At 49.6% G+C, this 21,869-nt stretch overlaps 1 protein-coding gene across 1 annotated transcript in view; it reads right to left on the minus strand.

The window, feature by feature from the left end:
- EPHA10 (EPH receptor A10) overlaps positions 1–21,869 on the minus strand; it is a 31,270-nt gene that overhangs the window by 7,332 nt on the left and 2,069 nt on the right. The window contains exons 2-8 of the mRNA XM_054571570.1: positions 21,626–21,690; positions 20,188–20,866; positions 14,026–14,181; positions 13,177–13,527; positions 5,070–5,203; positions 3,145–3,316; positions 465–573 (exon numbers count right to left, since the gene is read on the minus strand). Coding sequence (XP_054427545.1) covers positions 465–573; positions 3,145–3,316; positions 5,070–5,203; positions 13,177–13,527; positions 14,026–14,181; positions 20,188–20,866; positions 21,626–21,690 — 1,666 coding nt within the window. The remainder of the gene's footprint in view (positions 1–464; positions 574–3,144; positions 3,317–5,069; positions 5,204–13,176; positions 13,528–14,025; positions 14,182–20,187; positions 20,867–21,625; positions 21,691–21,869) is intronic.

A 21,869-nucleotide genomic window follows, 5' to 3' on the forward strand; every position in this document is an offset into this window, starting at 1 on the left:
TCTACTGGGGGTTGGGGGTTTCTGGATTATGAGTCCCCCCACCCCTCCTCCTCCCTCCCACACACATACACACAATTAATGCCTTCCTTCCCTTGCCCGTGTTCAAGAGCCTCAGGACCCCTTGGGGGCAGGGGCTGGGGGCCTCTGAGCGCCTCAGGAGAATCCTAATCACACTGGAGCAGCCACAGCTTGATTCCATCCTCAGTGATGCCTTCTGACATTTAATGAGTTAAGGAGCTAAATCCCCTTCATCCCAGAGCGGCTGAGCTAGCTGCAGAGCTGGCTGCCGCAGGAGCAGCGAGTGGGGGAGGGGCTGGGACTCCACCAGCCAGGCCTGTATCTACACAGCAGTGTGCTTGCATGTGCAAATCTGTGTGTGCACGAATGCTGGTATGGATGTTGGTGCCTGTGAGCACTGGGACACACCTCACCAGGGGTCAGCCAGGCTGCGACCAGCCACCTACCTCCTCCAAATGGCCAGCACGCTCATCACAGAGCCCAGGACAAGGATGGCTGAGATGGTCACCACGGTGACGACCACTGCGGGGCTCTGGTCCCTGGAGCCTGGGGCAGCTGGGAGGAAAAGCAGGAGGTTGCGGCTGGCAGAGGGCCAGGCCGCTGGGTAAGTGTCCTTAGCCCACAGCAGGATTCCCGCAGCACCTCTGCCTCCCAGCAGCGGAAGGGATCAAGGCTGTCCCATCAAACACAATGGCGCCTGGGGCTTCCTCTTCGTCTGGGGCCAGCGCTCCTCCCCGGCAGCCCAGCTCTGAGAGAGAGGAGCCAGGGTCCAGAGAGGCAGGCCTGGGACTCCCTTTTTGCCTTTCAGCTGGACAATGAAGGACTTAAGGTAGCTCCGCAGGGGGAATGGCCTCTTGTCTGAGCTCCCAAGCACCAAGCAAGACCGTTCCCCACCAATAGTAACAAAGCTAAACATTTAACGCACCCTTACTCCATTCAAGACACTATGCCATGTGCCTTAACTACATGGTCCTGTTTCATCATTGCAACAAGCCAGTAAGGTGTGATTGTCTCTATTCTTTAGCTGAGGAAGCTGACACTGAGAAAAGTTGTGTCATTTGCTCAAGGTCACACAGCAAATAAATAGTGAACCTAAATTTTGCACTGGATTCCAAAAGCCTCTGCTCTGGGTTATTTCACTAAGGGAGAGGTCTAGAGGACCCCGGCTTTCAGCCTCCCCGTCCATCCATCCGTCCATCCATCCAATGGTACTGGGCCGGCACTGGGGAGGAAGCAATGAATGAGTCAGAACCCCTGCCCCGGAGGCGTGTACAAACCACTGGGAAAGACAGAAACAAAAACTTAACTGTAGAATGAAAAAAGAAACAGAAATGAGCAGAGCTGAGCAGAGCTGAGCAGAAGAACAGTCATTTCTTCCTAAAGGCTTCACAAAAGTGATGGGATATCACGTCCAAGATTAGGTTACAAGAGACTGGCTTCTGCCTTGGGTGCCCTCTGGCTCACTCACAGTCTCTAAAAGAACGTAGCTGCTGTGTCAGGAGTAGACCTATGGAGAAGCCCACGGGGCATGCCTCCATCGGAGAGCCAGCAGGAGCCCGAGGAGGAAACTGAGCCTCCCCGTTAGGCTCTGAGATGACCGCAACCCCAGAGGACACCTTGATTGCAGCCTTGTGGGAGACGCTGAGTCAAGTGGCCCCCCGTTAGCTGCACCCCTATCCCTGACCCACAAAAAGCCCCATGAGATAACAAATGCTTATTTTCAGCTGCTAAGCTTTGGGGGCAATTTGTTATGCAACAACAGAGTATTGAAGCATGCATGGTCTTTTATTATGATCCTGATTTGGGGTCACCCCTCACTGGAAAATAAATGCTGGACAGATTGGGAGATCCATCACACCCCCACCCCCAGCCAGGGCCACCACAAAGGGGGCCGGGGAGCTGAGCAGGAGCCACGAGCCAACAAAGCACCAAATGACTGGAAGTCATCAGTCCCTGCCTCCACCACACTGACTCCATCCAAACCCAGGAGCCTTTGTTCAGAGGGCTTCCTCTGCCCAAAATGCCATCCCCGCCCATCTCCACACATTCACACCTCCCTGCCTTCAAGACAGGGCTCTAATCTCCTTTTGCCAGCACCTGGCTGAGGTCTGGCATAGACAGGCATTCGAGCAAGAAGTGCTGTCTTCATTCCCAGACCTTCAACTCCCCCAACATTTTATCTCCCCCCTCCCTTTGGGCTCAGAGCTCTTCCTATCTTGGATTAGACTCATGTAGCAGGTTGGAAAGAATTATTATCTTGACAGCTGGTGCCAGAATGCCTCTTAGGGGGAAATGCCTTTGTCCAGGAAAATACTTTCATGAGCTGCTTGGGATAGATAGAGGTGAGACCCCGAGGGCTGGGTTAGCAGGAGGAGAAACCACAAAACAGGAAGCTAACTGTTCTCCATGCATCCTGAAAGGGAGTTTGGGGGTGGGTGGGAGAAGAGGAACCAGGGAAGGGGAGCGCAGGGGGTTGCTGGTAGGACAAAGCTGTGGAGAAGCCAGAGCCATTTTAGCATCAGGATATCTAATGTTCAGCTTTTGTTTTGTTTTGGTAACAGCTTTACTGAGAGAGTATTCACACGCCATACAATTCACCATTGAAAGCGTACCATTCTCGTTTTGTTTTGTTGATTGCCGCAGTGCAACCCAACCTTCAGTGAGGTCTGTGGCATACTCTAAGGCCTAGTGGAGAAAGTGACAGTGTCCCACGTTTGGGTCCATATCATGGCAGAGAGAAAGACGCAGAATAGGGACAAGAATTCAGTGATCAAAGCAAGAGGTTACCACAGGACAAAAACTCTCCCCAAAGAAATAGCAGGAATCTTGGAGAGGGCACAGGATGTCCTCACGAGACAGGGGCTAGGTCCTGAGAGGCAGAGAGCCACGAGCTGAGACCTGGGGCAGAGGTGCTCGTGAGCTCCTCCAGCACAGGTAGCCCCGCTAATTCATGTCACTGAACATGTCTCAGTCCGTGGATTCCAAATTCATCAGTTAATTAAGTTGTCATTAAACTGCTCTGCAGGCTCCCTTAATTACACAGATAATCAGCCCCCACCAGCCCCCTCCGGTTCGTCTCCCCGTACCAGCTTCTCCCACCCAGGCCCACCAGTGAAGCTCACTTACCCTCCCCCGGGGTCTGTACTTCAATGCTGGGGTTGAAGCTCTGGGTCTCCCAGGAGGGACCCGGGGAAGCTGCCCGGACCTGAAAGACGTAGCGAGTCGCTGGCTTCAGGTTGGTGACGGTGACCGCAGGCGCCGCTGTCTTCACTGTGGAATAAGTCTGCTCACTCTGACCCTGGGGAGGGACCAAGAAATGAGACCTAGACCCAGGGCCAGACCCACACTCCTGGGAGAATGATGGGGGAAAAGGAGGAGGGAGGCAGGAGGGTACCCTCAGGCGGAAGAAGCTGACTCTAACATCGTGGGGGATTCCGCAGGCTTCCTCCAAAGGATCCCCAACCCCATCCTCAGATTGTGATGCCAGCTGAATTACAGAAAAGATTCTGGTTTGGATGTCAACTACAGATGAGGGACTATAAACCTGTACGCAGATCACAGCCCCGTTGCTGTCCTGCAGAGATCTCCTTAGCATGGCTTCCGTGTAAAATCTCATTGTGATCTTCCTTAGCCTAATCCGTGCCTTCGAATCTTATAGAATCATAAGTTACATAAGGCTATTTTAATTTTCTAAATCCCTACGGTGAACATAGGTTCATAATTAAAAATGCATTAAAATTTCACTTGAAATTTTATAAAGTTGGGGTAGTAGGATGTCCACACCCAGTGTGCCTGGGAGGAGGGCTGACCTGCTGAAAAGCTAACTTTGATTTTGCTTTCCACTGCTGTAGCATGATGCCCTTCTGCCTGTGGGTGCCTCCTGGGGAGAAGGTGGAAGAAATGCCCGCCTTGCCCATCAACCTCCTCTTCTTCTCCCCACGCTTGACCCTCACAGAAGTAAACAGGCCTTGGCATGCTACAATCTTATTAAGGTAATAAAAGGGCACTGGTTTCAGGGGGTAGAAGGACACCAAGTTCCACAAGGATGGATGGGTGGGTGGACGCCTCATCTCACGCTGGCATAGTGCCTCTCTCCAGCCCAGCCGGGTCTCAGAGAATGCCCTCCTGGGGCTTTGCGCCGGTTGGTAACTAATTGTGATGGCGTTTAGAGCCCAGATTGCTGATCACGGGGGGAGTGGAGTTGGGGTTTACTTAAGCAAAGCTGCATGGACCAGCAGGAACACTCTGTGTTTTTACTATTATTTTTAATGATGTTACCTATCCTTTCCATCAGTAAGATTATAATAATAATTCACACATTCACAGTTCTGGAGAGGTGACTGTTAAACATTTACCAGCACGCCCCGGAGGCCCAGCGGACCACCTGACCTAGCGATGTGCTCCGACAGCCATGCATTTCTGTAAAATCTGAGATAATATAATATTCTGCATTATCCTTCTTTTTTTAAAAAGATTTCATTCATTTATCTTTACAGAAAGGGAAAGGGAGGGAGAAAGAGAGGGAGAGAAACATGAACGTGCGGTTTTCTCTCACGTGCCCACAACCAGGCATCTGGCCCGCAACCCAGGCGCGTGCCCTGACTGGGAATCCAACCCGCGACGCTTTGTTTCGCAGGCCGGCACTTGGTCCACTGAGCCGCACCAGCCAGGGCTGCCTTTTTTTTTTTTTTTTTTTTCTTAAAAAGGGTTTTACAAATCGTATGTCTATGATTCGGGCACAGAAAAGCTGGATCTGCCCCCAGAGAAAGCTCTTTTGTCAACTGTAATCACCGGGCAGCAGCGGTGAAAGTGAGGATGATGGCTAGTGATGAACAGAGACTTGGGGGAGAGAGGAGGAGCAGGGGAGTCCACGGCGTGCAAGGGACACGAAGGGAGCTGCAGCCTGGAAATCTGCGTGGGAGGCCAGTGGGTTGCTTAGAAAGGAAGGAACGGCTTTTGTTGGGAGGAGATGGTGAAGAAGGGGAAGCAGATGGGCAAGGGGGACGTCAACTGGGAATGCAATGCGAGGCTCCTCCCAGACCCTGACTCACCTTCTCGTAGTAGCGGATCTCGTACTCTGTGCTGTTGGCCCCAAGGGCTCCAGAGGGGATGGGCTCCCTCCATGACAGGGACACACTCTGGGGTTCCACTCGGTCCCTGCGAATCTCATTCTCCTCCCAGGGCCCTGAAAGGAAGTAATGTGGGATTTTCAACCAGCTGCGGGGCAAGGCCAAGGGGCTGGAAGGGTCGGGCTGGAAGGGTCGGGCTTGTGGGGACTGGGGACGGGGCTAGGGAAGGTTTGGGGGCGTGGCCTAATGGATGTGGGTGGGGCACTGGGCTCCTGAAGGGCGGGGCCTGAGGGGTAGAGCGTGAGAGACCAGAGGAAAGCGAGGCCTCTGTCACCCCCACACACAGCTCTCCACTTCAGTGGCTCCTAGCGGGTAAAGCGCCAGGCCGCCTGCTGCGTGCCCATCCCCTACACTCTAGCTTCCCTCAGGGTGGCTGGTTCTGATCCCCCAGTCTCTTTCTACATTTTCTGTGGTTTAGAGACATTAGAGTATAAGAGGCAGGAAGACCAGCTCCTTAATTATCCAAATGATCTGGTCAAGAGGTAATATACTCAACATACTAGAAATAAAGAAAAGCTACCCCAACATAATAAAAGCCACATCTGAAAAGACCACAGCCAACATCTTACTCAACAGTGAAAGACTGAAAGCTTTCCCTCTAAGATCAAGAACAAGATAAGGATGTCTACTCTTGCCACTTTGATTCAATGTAGTATTGATAGTCCTGGCCAGAGCAATTAGGCAAGAAAAAGGAATAAAAGAAATCCAGACTGGAATGGAAGAAGGAAAATAATCTCACTCTACAGGCGACGTGATCTTATATATAGAAAACCCGAAAGACTCTACAAAAAAAAAAAACTATTAGAACTAATAAACAAATACAGCAAAGCTGCAGAATACAAAATCAACACACAAAAGTCAATGGCATTTCGTGTAGGGCACATCCCTGAGTTGCAGGCCAGGTCCCCAGCAGGGGGAGCGCGAAACGCAACCACACCCTGAAGTGTTTCACCTTTTTTCTCCCTCCCTTTCCCTCTCTAAAAATTAATTAATTAATTAAAAACAACAACAACTGCATTTCTATATACCAACAATGAATAGCCTGAAAAGGATATTAAGAAAAAATGCTTAATTTACAATAACATTAAAAAGAATAAAATACTCAGGAATAAACTTAATGTTGATGGAGAACATTAAAAAAAAAGCAGGTACTCATGCCTGAACTAAGTCAGGGACCACACCAGGCTACTGGGGAAAGATCAGGACTTTTCTTCAGTGTGTTGAGCCCAGGGGTTTCTGAGAGAGGACGCCAGAGACGCAGCTGGGTAAGCGGTTCCAGGGCTCACAAAAGGTGTCTGAGAGGAAGGTAGAGACCCAAGAGCCATCGGAAAGTGATTGGATGAAACTGCCCAGAAAGAGACAAAGAAAAGCTTTTAGGAAATAAGCCCAAGAAACAACACTTCAGAGGCAGGCGAAGGAAGAGGGCATTGAAAAGGAGGAGCCAAAGAGGTCGGAGGAAAACCAAGAGCCATGGAGGTCACAGAAGCCCCCAGAAGGGGAATATTTAAGAAGCTTCTCTCCCGACACTTCCAGTAACTAGCTATGGGTCCGTGAGCAAGAGCCTCGGTTTCCTCATGCACAGAATGGACACAATGGTGACAGGTCACAGGCCTGCTGTCAGAATTTTATGAAGTAAGGCATATGAGGAAAGTAAGCACAATACTGACACAGAGCGACTACTTGAAAGGCTGCCAACAAGAGGGGCTAGTGGCCATCAGTGTCACATGCTAAGAAGAGACGGGGGTAAGATGATGATCCCAAGTGCCCTCTGGCTTTAATATGGAGGTTCCTAGTGACTTCAGGGGGTTAAAGGGAAGTTGATGTCAGGGGGTGAGGGGCCCGGAAAGCGGAGACAGAACACATGGAGCTTGCTCTTTGAAACATGTGTTAACATGGCTTTTAAATGGTACCCAAGTAGGAGCTCCAGCTCTGGTTTTTGTCGAATTTCAGTTAAAACAGAGATGAAAAAAAGAGTCGAAAACCTAGAACACCGCAAACTAGTCTTGACAGCTGACTGCCAGATGGGGGAGGGGCAGGGGGAGGAGAGAGGCATCTCTCTACCTGTGATAAAGCCAGTGGGACGCGATTGTAGTGAACCCCAGGCTAAGCTGCCCACAGAGTGACATTGCCTCCCAGCCTAAAAATAATTTGAAAGTTCCTGTATCCTTCCTCTGTCTGACCCTTAAAAAATAGCAAGGTCTTTGTCAACTGGACAATGCACAACCATCACTCCACTGCATAGCTGCTTTTGAGGGAAAGTGCTCGTCCTTGTCCCCATGGAGTGCCTCTCAGCCGAAATCCACTCAGAGACGGCAGCTCCCAGAAAAGATGGGATGCAAAGGGGGCAGAGCGATGAAGTATCCTAGGAGGTGGTACAGTCCCTTATAGGTACAGATGGACGGCACAGGTAGGAAGAGGCTAGGAATGTCATTTTTAAAAACTACATTTGTTGAAAGCATCAGATGGCCGGGACATAGAGGTAAGAGAAGGTTCCATTTCAGCCCCACGGAGATACATTAGCTGAAAGCCTGATAAATCCTGAGAACAGAACTAAAAACGGAACCCAAGCACCTGCTCTCCCACCGCAGATTTGCGATGAGATTCACCCAGCACCCACGTGGGGCCAAGAGTGCAGCAGACACCACTGGAAACCCACGCAACAGGGGTGTCCCTCTCCCCTGACGGCTGAGTGCAATTTTTGATTCAGGATCTAGTTAGTGTCTCCCCCCAGATGACGCAGGTTAATTCTGATTGTTCTAAGACATCTGGGGGCACTCATTCCCTTTGACAATGACTGAGTTAGGGTTGGACTTGCAATTCAATTCTGGCCAACAAAAGAAGTCAGCTAGGAGGAGAGGGATTCTGGAAAAGGTTTCTTGCTCTGAAAAAGATACCTACAAGGAAGACACAGTTCATTTCCTGCTCCAGACGGTAAGGATGTGAGGTCTGCAGCCAACTTACCGCCACGAAGGGGCCAGCCTGTGTGAAAAGGATGGCAGAGTGGACAGATGGAAAGAACTGGGGACCGTGAGGACACTGTTGAGCTGCTGAGCTAACCACGCTCTAACTCGACTCTCTTAGGTAAACTAAGAAATCATTTAAATCAAATATCTGTTGGATTGAGACTTACTGTCACTTGCAACTGAAAGCCTTACAACTGATCCAAAAGACAACTCACACATCTTGTTCTTTCCCCCCAAACACCAGCTATTTCATTGTTCAAGAACAAGTAAACAGCAAACACTAAAACACTGGGCATATGAAAAATATTTCTGAAGAAGCGAACAGAATTATTCGGAAGATTCAGGAGGGGCAGACCTTTAAGTGTGATTTAGTATGACAGAGGAACGAGTAAGGAGACTGTCTGGCATCTTCAAGAAGGTGAAAGAAAACAGTTTCCACAAAATAGGAGCAGAAGGCATGAAAAGAAAATGGGTGGGGAAGAAAAGAAAGAAGATGAGATGAGTTAAAAGTGGAGATAATGAGAAAGGTTTGTGGGGAAACTAAAAGTGCATCAGCAAAATTGAAATATTTTTTTAAAAATTCATTACAAGTGTAAGGAATTTTAACAAAATCAGAAGCAGAATGGGAAACTTAAACCTCTCAATCTTTGGAACAAGTAGACTATAAAAAGAAAATAGACTTGAAATATATATAAAGGAGATTAGGGGGAGGTAAAGGAGAGTAAAGGGGGGATTAATGATGATGGAAGGAAACTTGACTCAGGGCAGTGAACAAACAATACAATATACAGACGAGGTATTACAGAATTGTACACCTGAAACCTGTAGAATTTTATTAACCAATGTCACCCCAATAAATTCAACAAAAAAGAAAAAAGAAAGGGGAGGGGAGAGGGGGACACTACATAACAAAAATACTACATATGTTTTTCACCAAAAAACTGCGAGAACTGTTCAATGAGTTCAGTAAAGTGGCAGGATACAAAATAAATATTCAGAAATTAGTTGCATCCTTATACACCAATAATGAACTATCAGAAAGAGAAACAAAGAAAACAATCCCATTTACAATTGCACAAAAAAAAAATCTAGGAATAAATTTAACCAAGGAGGTAAAAGACCTAGACTTGAGAAATTATAAAACAGTAAAGAAATAAATTAAAGAAGATAGAAATAAATGGAAGCATATGCCATGCTCATGGACAGGAAGAGCTGACATCATTAAAATGTCCATACTCCCCAAAGCAATCCACAGATGCAACTCAATTCCTATCAAAATACCCAAAATGGTATTTTTCACAAAAATTTAATAATCCAAGCATTTATATGGCACCACAAAGATCCTGAATAGCCACAGCAAAATTTATAAAGAACTCACACTATTCAATATCAAAAAAAACAAACAATCCAATTGAAAAATGGGCAGAGGACCTGAACTTCTCCAGAGGACAGAGGACCTACAGATGGCCTATAGACATATGCAAACATGCTACACATCACTAATCATCACAGAAATGCAAATAAAATCCATAATGACATATCACCTCACACCTGTGAGAATGGCTACCATCAATAAATCAACAAACAACAAGAGTGCGAGTGCACTGTTAGTGGGAATGCAGACTGGTGCAGCCACTATGGGAAACAGTATGGAGGTTCCTCAAAAAATTAAAAATAGAACGGCCTTATGATCCAGCAAATTCCACTTCTGGATATATATACAAAGAAATCAAAAGCACTTATTTGAAAAAAGGTATGCACCCCCGTATTCACTGCAGCATTATTTACAACAGCCAAGATATACAAGCAACCCGAGTCCCCATCAATAGACGAGTGGATAAAAATGCTGCGGTACATGCACGCAGCATTACTAGGATATTACTAGGTCACACACACAGCATTACTAGGCCATAAAAAAAGATGAAATCTTACCATTTGCAACAAAATGGATGGACCTAGATAGTATTATGCTAAGTGAAATAAGTCAGACAAAGAAAGACAAATACCATATAATTTCATTCATATGTAGAATCTAAAGAACAAAACAAACAAATAAAACAAGAACAGATTCATAGATACAGAGAACAAACTGGTGGTTGCCAGAGGGGCTGGTGAAGAAGGTGAAGGGATTAAGAAGTACAAATTGATAATAACAAAATAGTGATAAGGACATAAAATACAGCACAGGGAATATAGTCAATAATATTGTAATAACTATGTGTGCTGCTAGGTGGGTTTTAAATATTGGGGTACTTTTTTAAAATTTTATTTATTTTTTAGAGAGGTGAAGGGAGGGAGAAAGAGAGGGAGAGAAACATCAATGTGTGGTTGCCTCTCACGCACCCCGACTGGGGACCTGGCCCGCAACCCAGGTGTGTGCCCTGACTGGGAATCAAATCGGTGTCCCTTTGGTTCACAGGCTCATGCTCAATCTGCTGAACCACACCAGCCTGAGCTAAATAGTGGGATACTTTAAAGATTGACACTTACAGCAAACTTTCCCCTCCCAAAATGGTACAGCTCCCAGAGAGTTACCCAAGTAGTTTTGCAAGCCTTCAAAGAATGTATAATTGTGTTACTTAAATTGTTCAGAGGAGAAAAAAGAAGAGCTTATTTCTGATGCTTTTTCCAAGGCCAGAATTACCATACTGCCAAAACCTGACAAAAAACACAATAAAAAAACACTACAAAAATCTCTCTTATGGATGTAGATGGACAAAAATATTAAAATTCAAACAAATTCAGCAAAATATTAAAAGAATAATGCAATTATATCCAGTAGGGTATCATCTAAGAATGTAAAGAGAGTTCACATTGAAAAATCCATTAATAGAATTCATCATACCAATAGATCAAAGGAGGGGAAAACATGCGGTCATCTTGAAAGATGCTTAAGAGGCATTTTATATAATTAACATCCATTCCTGATTTTTTAAAAAATTCACTAAAACGTGGAAGCATTATAGAGCCAAGGGGCTTTGGTGGGAGACAGCCCTGAATGCAAAGATGGGTGTCAACTTACTAGCTGATTGACCTCAGACAATTCACGTGGCCTCTCAGACCTCAGTTTCATTGTTTGAAAAATGATGATCAGTCCTTTTAATGAGTTAATATAGAAAATGATATTGCACAGTATCAAACATAGAGCAGCACTCAACCAGTGGATGTTTAGTATTTTTATTAATAAGTAAAAATAAAGAGTATTTCCCTATTTCTAAATTCACCTCTATCAAAACAATGGGACTGCTAATATGAAATACCATATAAAATATTGTATATAGTATTATACAAAAGGGACTTTTTAGCAGATAGTTCTAGGTACAGAGATAGACACAAAAAAAATGTGGAAGGATATACTCCAAGATATTAACAGCTTTTTTAATCTCTGGGTAATGGAATTATGGGTGCTTTTTTCCCATACTGAATTTTTTAATGTAAATGCAATAGAAAAAGTTAAATCACAACAGAGATTGTAAAAAACCAAAACTGTTGTTCCAGAAAACCAGACAAATTGGGCAATCTCTCCCGAAAGGCAGAGGAAAGGGATTAAGAGCTAAAAATGATAAAGGAAGTGACAAGATTTGATAATCAGAAAATGGATGTACAACCTAAGGCTTAGAGAGATTCTCAAGAGAGATACTAGAGCTACCAGAAGTTCTGGTCAAAGCAATAACTAAAATATTTTTTCCAGGAATAAAAAAGAAAAAAAAGGTGTGATCAAAAGTTTTACCATATTCCAGCCAAAGTCAATGAAAAGAGAGTGATACTGGTTAAATTTTACTTTCATGAGTAAGTTAATAATTATACACACATCTGTGTGTCTTTGTGTGTATGTATGTATATGTATATATATATATCGATATATATATATATATATATGTCTCTCCAAGATAAATATCTCTGTATCTCCAAGTTACTTACAAAAGAATGAAAATTACCCAGGCCTCGGACTTTCTTCAGTTACAGCTACCAGCGAGAGGGAAGCTGAGTGACAAACCAATTATATCTTCTCAGATATGAAAAGACAGAAACCATACCACTTATCCTTCTTGCAAAGGATACATGAAGGTGAGCCCCAGCTGAATAAGAGACAAATCAAAAGTAATTTCAAGAATGAGGAAAGTGTAGTGTAAAAGGGTGGTAGGTCTTTATTTATTCATCTCCGTTCCAGGCTCAGACATGTGACTGCTAGGTATTGACCAGCGGATTCTACCACTCCTGCAACCGGACCCTACGTGCTTCCTTGCTCTTTTCCAGGACCAGGAAAGAGGTTGACCAATGTGGCAAAAGCCTGGGGTAGGCTGACTGATGGAGGATCCCTCTATGACAGAAAAGGAAGTATGATTCTGCTTCCTACTGATTTATTTTTTTTCATATAGGGAGGACTAAAGACAGAGGAACATTCCACCTCTTTTCTCCCTGGAAAGGCAGAGGCCAGAGAACGGCAGAGTTGGGTGTAGGGCAAAGACTTCCTGCGCAGTCAGGAGACAGGATGTGCCCACCAGCTCCCACCCACTCTCTCCTTTTATTTTATTTTATATATTGATTTTAGAGAGAGCGCCTCTTTCTTAAAATTTTATTTTATATATTGATTCGAGAGAGAGAAACCTTGATGTGTTGTTCCACTTACGCAGGCATTCACTCGTTGCTCGTCCCAGGCGCCCTGGCCTACCCTGGGCGGACTGCGCTACCGTGGTGCAGCGGGATGGCGCTACAACCAATTGGGAAACCCGGCCAGGGCCTCCACCGACTCTCTTTAAAGACCCCATCCTCTTCGGCCAGCGGCAAGGAGTCCGCGGCAACCTCATTCCCTCCCCCTGGTCTTCCAGAAGGGGTTTGATCCTCGGTGGGGATTACCGAGAATTAGGGATTTGGGGGGGTCACTTCGTCTCCTGGAGAGACGGTGGGCGCTTGTTTGCGGCGGCGTTGGCATCGATTGTGGCTTCTCTGAGGTGGCTGCGGGCCGTGGGGAAGATCCTGGGGAGGACGGGAGGCGGCCTCGGGAGGGCGCAGGGTGTGGAAGGGGACCGGCGCGCACAGAGGTCCCGGCACGCGGGCAGCCTTACCCCCGGGCCCGGTGGAGACCGTGACCTGCGCGTAGGTGGCTCCTGCGGCGGCCGCCGGGCCGGAGACGCCGTTGAGCGCCGCCACGCGCACGGTGTAGCGCGCCCCGGGCCGCAGGTGGAGCAGCGTGGCGGCGCGCTCGCGGAGTCCGGCCTGGCGCGGCACGAAGGCCACGCGTGGCTCGCAGGGCTCGCAGGCGCCCTCTGGGCCCTCGCGGCCGCAGCGCAGGCACAGCAGCGAGTAGGTCACGTCGGAGCGGCCGCCCGAGTCGGCCGGCGGCAACCAGCGCAGCCTGAGCGCCAGCGGCGAGCGGCTCAGGCTGTACTGCAGGTCCCGCGGCGCGGACGGCGGCCCTGGGGCGGCACAGGGTGCGCGCGCCGTCAGGGTGGGGCGAAGCTGGGCGGGCGGGCGCGCGAGGGGGCGGCACGGGGCAGGGGTCACAGAGGGGCCAGAGACGGGGGCGTCGGGAGTGGGATGTGGGAGTGGGGCGCCGCCAATGAGGGGGTGGGCGGAGGTTAGTGAGGGGACGAGGATGGGAGAATGGGGACCCAGAGCAAAGTGTGAGCGGTGTGAGCCCACCTCCCAGCCGGAGGGTGAGGCGGGGTCGGGGCGGATGGGGGCCGTCCACTCGGTGACCGGCCTGGAAGCCCAGCCTCATCCCTCTGTGGGGATTCTCCCTGTTTTTCCAACCCAAAGCCCTGCCCCCCGCCCACCCAGGCTCCCCTCCCTCCAGCCGTCGAGCCTGCCTTTCCCCTCCCCAGTGCGGAGCCCCCGCCCTCACCAGCCCTTTGGCCCGACTTTCTGGACCGCCCCTCCCCGCCCTCCCTAATGCAGTGCGGACGGGGACTCACGGGTGCAGGAGGCCCAGGGCGGGTCGGTGGGCGAGCGCGCGTAGCTGTCCAGGCACGCGCAGAACGTGGAGGCGTTTTCCAGGGCCCGGCTGTGCTCCGGGCAAGGGGAGCAGAGGGGCCGCCGCGGGGACACCTTGTAAAACCCTGGGGGACAGGCTGCGAGAAGGGGCCGTGTGAGAAAGAGGGGGCTCCTCCACGGCTTCTTTCTCCCCCACTGTCCTGCCTGCCCTCCTTAGGGTGAGGGTTATCTCTTCTAATTGTGGTGGGGAAAGCGGGGGGTCTCAGCTACTCCAGCACTGCCCTATGGGGTGGAAGCTCCCGACTGAACAACCCCACACTACTTAACCTTTCCTTAGTAAGAGCTTAATGTGAGTTAGAACACTGGAGTGTTTTCCTTCTGGAAGTCCTTTTAATCCTCACAACGACCTGTGAGGTCTGTGCTTTCTCCCCATTTTAAAAATGAGGGCATTATGGCTCAGAGCGGTTAAGTAACTTGCCCAGTATCCCACACTTAGTACACGGTGGGATTCCAACCCCAGCAGACTGGTTCCAGAGCCACAGTGCCCGCAGGCAGAAAATGAGCCACACTTTGCAGTTGCGATGTGAAAACATAAGAGAGGTGCCTCCACCCTTACCAAGGGACACACCGACACCCACATACTCCCAGACACACGGACACTCTGACACACACGTTGTCAAAGCTCATCCTCCCACCACTCTTTGGGATTAATACTTCCTAAATCCTCAAATCACACACTTGGCTCCAGTTTGAAAGCGGGTCCAGCCAGGTGGAGGGCAGGGGAATGGAGAAGAGGGAGGGACAGCGAAGTTTCCCTGATTCTAGACTTGGCACCTCCTCAGTTACTTTGCTTCTCTCCCCTCAGCCAGAACACAGACTTGTTAGAGCACAGGCTTTTATGACTAAACAACCTAGATTTGCAGCTAAGTTGCACCAGTTATTTGCTGTGCGGCCTCAGACAAGTCGGTTGACCTCTCTGAGCCTTGTGTAGAATACCTCAAGAAGGTTGTTGGAGGATTAACTGAGATAAAACGTGTAAACTGCTTAGCCAAGTAGAGACAACATTTACACAGTAATGCTAGTAATTACTGTTCCTCCATCACAAACCTGAAGTGAAAACTGCTACACACCCACTTTAAGAAAGTTCCACCAGGTGGGCCAGGGAAGGAGCCAGTGGCTCCCAGCAACTTCCTCCCAGAGCCTGGGTGGTTCTCACCTTATTCCTTGGTTCCACCAGGATTTCTCGGGTCTCTCTGTAATTTAGCTGGTTCCAGAAGGCTGGCTGCTCTCCAGCCTCAAGAAGACATAGTACAGAGGAAGGGATAGAGACTAGCCCCTGGGTAGAACTTTCAGCTTGCCTGGGAGAAGGGGGAAGAGCTGAAGGTTTCTGTCATCTGGAAGGCTTAGTCTTGGGAGGGTCCGTCTTGCCTAGAACCCAGGGCGACCCAGCACTGGCTCAGGGCTTCAGCAGCCCAGGAGCCTTTGGAAGTCTCTGCTTCAGAGCAAAGCATGGGACCCCCTGACTCTGCGGTCTGTGGTCTGGTGAGCAGCGCTGGCCCCAGCTGGGACTCAGAAGTCCCGGGTTCCAGTGTTAGCTCTGGCACTTCCTTTGCCTCTCTGGCCTCAAGGAATCCTCAGTCAAATAAAAACAGCCATGGCCTGCACATCTCCGTTGTGAAGTGAGAGAGGCAATCTGTGTGCAGGGTCTCACGGCTGTAGGGAAAGGAACGCCGGAAGCTCCCTTTCTCTGCATGTGCGTGGGCAGGTGTCCCAGAGGCGAGTGTGCATGTCACAGACAGCACTGGTTCTCTGTTGGAGAGGCTTTGTTTAGAAGAGGTTTGCGTTCAGGGCAGACTCGGGAAGGGACTCCTGACTGCCAGTCCCTCCCTCCCTTCCTCAAGGTCAGAGTCAGAATTTCAGAGGCCGTCTAGTTCCACTGGCCGAATCCTACACAACTGTCTTAGTGGGAGCCGCCCTCTCCTGAGGCTGCCTCTGCTGAGCGACAACGGCAGTGAGAAAGTGCTGCCTGATATAGGGCCCCCATCAGCCTCCCTATCTGTAATCCCCCTCGTGCCACCCCCTCACAGGGTCTCAGTGTGTCCCGTGGAGCCTTAAAGGACATCTGCTCCAAGGCATTTTATAGAGATCTGAAGACACAGGTCATACATCCTGATCTTCTTCCCAAGTCTTTCAATAATTTCCTAGTGACTGGGGGAGGGGAAAGAAGAATCGAGACCACTGAGGAGAAACAAAAAGGAGAGGGAACGTCTTTGCTGTGCTTCCATATCTACCTGTCTTTAAAGAGGGACAGGCACTTGGCCACAGAAGGCACTTGAAAGGCTTTGAAACCCTCCTATAGCTCCGCACTGCCATCAGCCCACCCATGCCACACCGAACTCTTCCCTTCTCACCTCTGGGACTTGTCCTAAAATGTCTTACACTCTTTCTCTCCTGGCAAACTCCTAAGCTTTTCCAAACCCAAGTTCAAAATAATACCTGCCTGTGAAGATTTCCCTGGCCGATTGCTTAGCTCCCTACTCCCCAAGGTAGGGCTGATGCCATTACAAGTGGCCTTTGGTCTCAGCCTAGGGTGACGGAACCCAGCACAGCTCCAGGGTGGGACAGGGTTTCTGAGTGTGTTGAGTGTGCGTTTGTCTGTGCGACTGCCCAAAGCATGGACCTCCCCCTCCCCCTCCAGCCCTGAGCCATTCATTCAATATATTTTTTAGGCATCTACCATGAGCCAGGAGCTGTTCTAGGCTCTGGAGGTACAACAGTGAATAAAACAGACCGAGATCCTATGATCCACTGATACAAATGCCCTCCTTCCACCTTCTAGGAAGACAAGACGCCATCAGTTGGTAATTCCCTCAAGGCCTGGCCATCAAATCCACAAACACCTCCATCTACCCCATCTTCTCTCTCGTTCCTTCCTTCCTTCCTTCCAAGACTGGTGGATCCTTCACTCCAGGCCCCACCTTCGCAGACTGCATTCCACCAGCCACCTAATCTCCACACTCACACACAGCTCCTTCTCTCCTGGCTCTTCCCACGGCAGAACGTGCGAGTGGAGCAGTAAAAGTCGTCCATTGAGGGTGCAGGCAGCAAGGCACTGCCTACAAAGTGCCTAAAAACAATAAAACTGAGTGAAGCATGGTCTGCTTTTATTAGCAATATGTGTCAGCAATTCTAACCCACATCAGTAATAAAATACTTCTTCCCCCTGAGGCAGGCGGCTCCCACCACACCCTCCTTGGCACCTCACTGGCTCCTTCATCGTATGATCAAGGCTCTCCCATCTACAGTAAACATCCACCGTCAACCCACACATGTCCTCAAGATACGACCCCCTCTTCTCCCCTTTCAGATCCAGCCTTCTGGAGAGTTGTTCACATTCTGACTTTAGCTCCTCAGCTTCCTTCATCCTTCAACCTGCCACAACTGGTCTCTCCATCGCTCAGCGGAGACTGCTGTCACCAAGAAGACGCTGTCCAATCCTTGCCTCGCTTGACTGCTCCCCAACGCTATAGGCCTTTCCCTCCCAGACACTTCCATCTCCCTTGGCAGCCAGGAATTCACAGTCTCCAACCTCTGACCACTGCCTTTCTTAAGGGCTCCATTTCTTCTGCTTCCCTTTCAATATCGCTGTTCTGTGAGACTTTATTATTGGCCCTCTTGCTTCTTACCCCACGCATTCTCCTTGGTCTGTCCCAACCACAACCACAGTTTCAAATAGCACCTATCTCTCTGTTGCTGAGCTCCTTTCTAGCTGCCTCTACTTGAATGCACCATGGACACAATAAATTCAATATGTTCATCCATGTCCTGTGTTCTCCACCCCAGTGTATGGCCCTCTCTGTCCATTCAGTTCCCCAGAAGCACAGGAATCAAAGAGGACCCCTTTCTCCTCCTGTGCCACATGGTTACAAAGGGGTGTGGATGCTATCTCATTACCATAACCATCCTCATCTCTCAATGACCTCTGCTACTACCTCAGTTCAGACCTTGTGCTCTCCCTCCTGAACCATTGCATTGTTCTCCTTCCTCAGCTTCTGGCCTCTAATTCTTCCTTCTCTAGTCCTTTCTTCTTGATCACCACTTGAGTGAGCTTTTGAAAATACAAATCTGAACATGTTAGATCCCTCCTTCAAATGTTCCCCAATGGTCCAAAGCATAAAGTCTAAGCCCTTTATCTCAACATTCAAGACCCCTCATGATTTTCCCCACCCCACCAGCTCCATCACCCCTCCCACCCGCAGATGCCCTCTGCTCTGGTCACGCTGACTTGTCTAGCCCCAGCCACGCTACATTCTCTCCTGCCCCCATGCTTCTGCACACAATCTCTTAACTCGGAATGCTCTTAGCTGCCCGAAAGAAAGGCCTTCTCACCGTCTCTCTCCACCCTTAGAATTGGGTTCTCCCTTCTCCTAGCTCCCCCCCCTCTCCGTTGATACTTATCACACCCCATGGTAAACACTTATTCACTTGATACATTTCCATTGGGCACCTACCATATATACCATATCCTGTTCCAGACATGGGAGCTGCTGAGACCAATATGACCCATTGCCAGAGCTCAAGAAGTTTCTAGTCCAGTGTGGAAACACACACAAGTAGAACATTGCATACCATGGGGTAGGTGCAGAAATAGAGGTTGCAGTAGGTGCTGGAGAGCATAGAGGTAGATCCTAACTCCACCTGGAGAGCTCAGGAAGGTTCATGTCTCCAAATCCCTTACTAAGCCCTAAGTTCCCCCAGGGAAGAGATGGTGACATTTATCTGTATACATGCCATAAACCCTTTATAAATGCAGATGTTATGTTCTCAGTTCGTAATGAATGCATGATTGAATGAAGAAATGAGAGCAAGTTTCCTCGCTTCCTCTCTGATCTTCCCACCACTGTGTTAATTCCTCTATTAGAGCATATATCGCCCTGTTGTGATTTTTAAATTTAGACTAGGAGCTTCTTAAGAGACTATGCCTCATTCATTTCTGTTGTCCTGGCACCCAGAAAATGGCATGGCTTAAAAAAACAACCACAAGACTTTATCTTTCCCCATTAAGTGTATACATCCACACCTCTTCCTTACTCTCAGTCTTCAGAGCCACAAATATGGAAGAGAAAGAGAGGTCTGTTCCTGGTGCCACCATAGAACCCCCAACACAGAGGGCCTCCCCCAGGGAGCACAGTGACTCTCCGGTTCCGAGAGTTGGGTGGGACATTAGCGGTCGTCCAGGACAATTCGCCAGTCTCTCTCTCTCCTGCCCTGCCAGCCTCTGACTTGCATGTTGTCAGGGTCCGGCAGCCCATTCTCCATAATGTAACCAGTCCCACTCGCCCAGTGACTCTCAACCTTTCCGTCTCATGGCCACACACACTAATTACTAAAATCCTATGGCACCCCAAAAATATATTTATTGCTGATCAGACCCCCCCCAAATAGGTATATTTTTTTATTCATTCACACCAGATGGCTAGTGTGTTGGCTGTTGTCCTTTTTTTTTTTTTTTAAATAATTTAGGGGGGAAGAGGTCAGTGCCCCTGACTAAATAGTCAGGTATTGCATGCTTTAAAATCCCCGTGGCACACCAGTGTGCCTCTGGGGGCAGTTCCTGTGGCACACAGGTTGAAAATCGCTGCGCTAGCCCATAGCTAGTACGGCGGGGCTGCTGCAGAATTATTCCTTATGCATAGGGGAGGCACCACAGTGTAGTAGAGAGAGCTTGACAGTTGGGGAAATCTGGATCCAAATCCTAGTTTCCCGTCTCCTAACGTTGCAAGCAAGGGGTTAACCTCTCTGAGCCTCTGTTTCCTTCCTCATTTGCGAAACAGAGATAATGAACAAATTATCTCTGTTTTATTGCCATGAACAAATGAGGGGGCCTGTGTGAGTGCGTATCCTAGTGTCTGAAATACAGACGCCTGATGTCCCCTTATATGGAGTTAAATTCACCTCCTACGAACTTCACTCCTTGGTCTCAGCTGGACCCACTGGAAGCTCCACACAAGTTCAGGACTTCGGGGCTCCACAGCCCGCGGCTTCACCACTCCCTTCCTGCCTGTTTCCCCTACGGCACTCTCTCTCCCAGCTGCCACCTGGGCGCTACGCTCCCACGCCACACCCCCGGGTTCGCTGGATACCTTCACAGATGTCGCCGCGTTCCTGAAATCCCGCACTGCAGCTGCAACGGCCCACGGGCACCAGCCATTCGCCGTCCGCGCCGCAGTGCATGCGCGGGGGGCTGCCGGGCTCCCCTTCGGAGTGCGCCACGCACGTGCCGGTCACCTCCACCAGCGTGGAGAAGGCGCTCTCGGCCGCGGTGGCTGGGAACGCCGCCAGGCCCCGCACCGTGGCCCGGCACTGCTTGTAGTAGACGCGCACAGACACCAGCGCCACGCATGCGCCCACGTCCTGGAAGGCCAGGTGGAAGCCCCGCCGGCTGAGGGGACCGATCTCGCGCACCTCGGTGTTCAGCTTCATCTTGCGCTCGCCCAGGTCGCCCTGAGTGAAGCTTTCGTCCGCTGCGATAGTGTCGATCTTGCGGGGCCGGCTGCTGCCTGGGCGGGGATGCCCGCGGCCCAGGTCGGCCTCGGTTTCCAGGTAGTAGACGTTGAAAGTCTCCTTGCAGGTGCCCGCGGCGCCGGGGATGCTGCTGCAGTCGCGCAATGTAAACTGCAGCTCCACGAAGATGCGCTGCCCGCGGCCGCGGCTGATCCAGCCAGTCTGCAACCAGTTGTCCTGGTTGGGCTCCAGCACGTTGCACACCTGGTACGTGCGGATGGGACGGTCGTGCTCGTCCACGCCGCTGATCTCCTCCCACTGAGGAGGAACAAAGATGTGGGCAGCTCAGGGCGAAGGCGCCCACAGTAGATAGAGCCCTGGCGGTGGCGCAGGCTGAAAACCTCCTACCCCGTCATTTCACATTCTCCTCTCTCGCCTACCCCTCGTGGCCCCCATCACTCGCTATACAGATCCCTGAAATTATAAGATGCAAAGCCAGGAGAAACGTTGGAGACAACTGAGTCCAATTTTTCATTTTATAGATGGGGAAACTGAGGCTCCAGAGAGGGACTTGACTAGGTATACACGTGGAGTTGGGAACAGAGGTAGGGAGACATGGTGCCTGGAGCCTTTTGCTGCCCACCCAGTGCCCTTTCTATGATACCAAGCTACTGTCACATGGCCACATCTCCCCACTCCGACCCTGCTTCCAAGCCGTTTTTAGGATTCCAAGCCTTGTTTGTTCTATCAATCCATCAATCAAGAACACTGCTTAGAGGACCTACTGTGTGCAAGGCACTGTCCAGCATGGCTCCATCCAGAGGTCATATTCTAATCCTAGGCACAGCCAGTCCTCTCCTCATGCATGCTTTTTATTACATTTATTTACTTATTTTTGACTGTATGACTTGCAACTCAACATTTTCTAATAAGTACCTCTGGCTTGAAGTCAGGGCTGCTGCAGACCACATGCTCTGAGGAGCGTTGTGATCTGATGGAACCAGGGGGAGCTAAAGGGAATGAGTCCTGGACCACCACAGGATCCTCGTGATGGGGAGGGGAAAGGTTTACACTTACCCCATTGCTCGGCAATGCAGTCCAGCCCAACTCAGCCTGGGAGGCTTTGGAATCCAGGAGGATGACTGGGGGAGAAGAGAACAGAGATGGCAGAAGGCCAGAAGGTCAGGACGGTGGACCCTTTGGTGAGTTCCCTGTAAATTCACTACTTGAACAGATGGTGAATATGACAAAGGATACAGACAGGTTTTTTCCCACTCCATACCTCCCCAGGAGGGTGTGGGAGTAGCTCAAGTCCAGAGAC

This window comes from Pteronotus mesoamericanus, unplaced genomic scaffold, assembly GCF_021234165.1.
Source record: "Pteronotus mesoamericanus isolate MK-2021 breed Mesoamerican mustached bat unplaced genomic scaffold, CSHL_Meso_final contig_221, whole genome shotgun sequence".
Classification (NCBI taxonomy): Eukaryota; Metazoa; Chordata; class Mammalia; order Chiroptera; family Mormoopidae; genus Pteronotus; species Pteronotus mesoamericanus.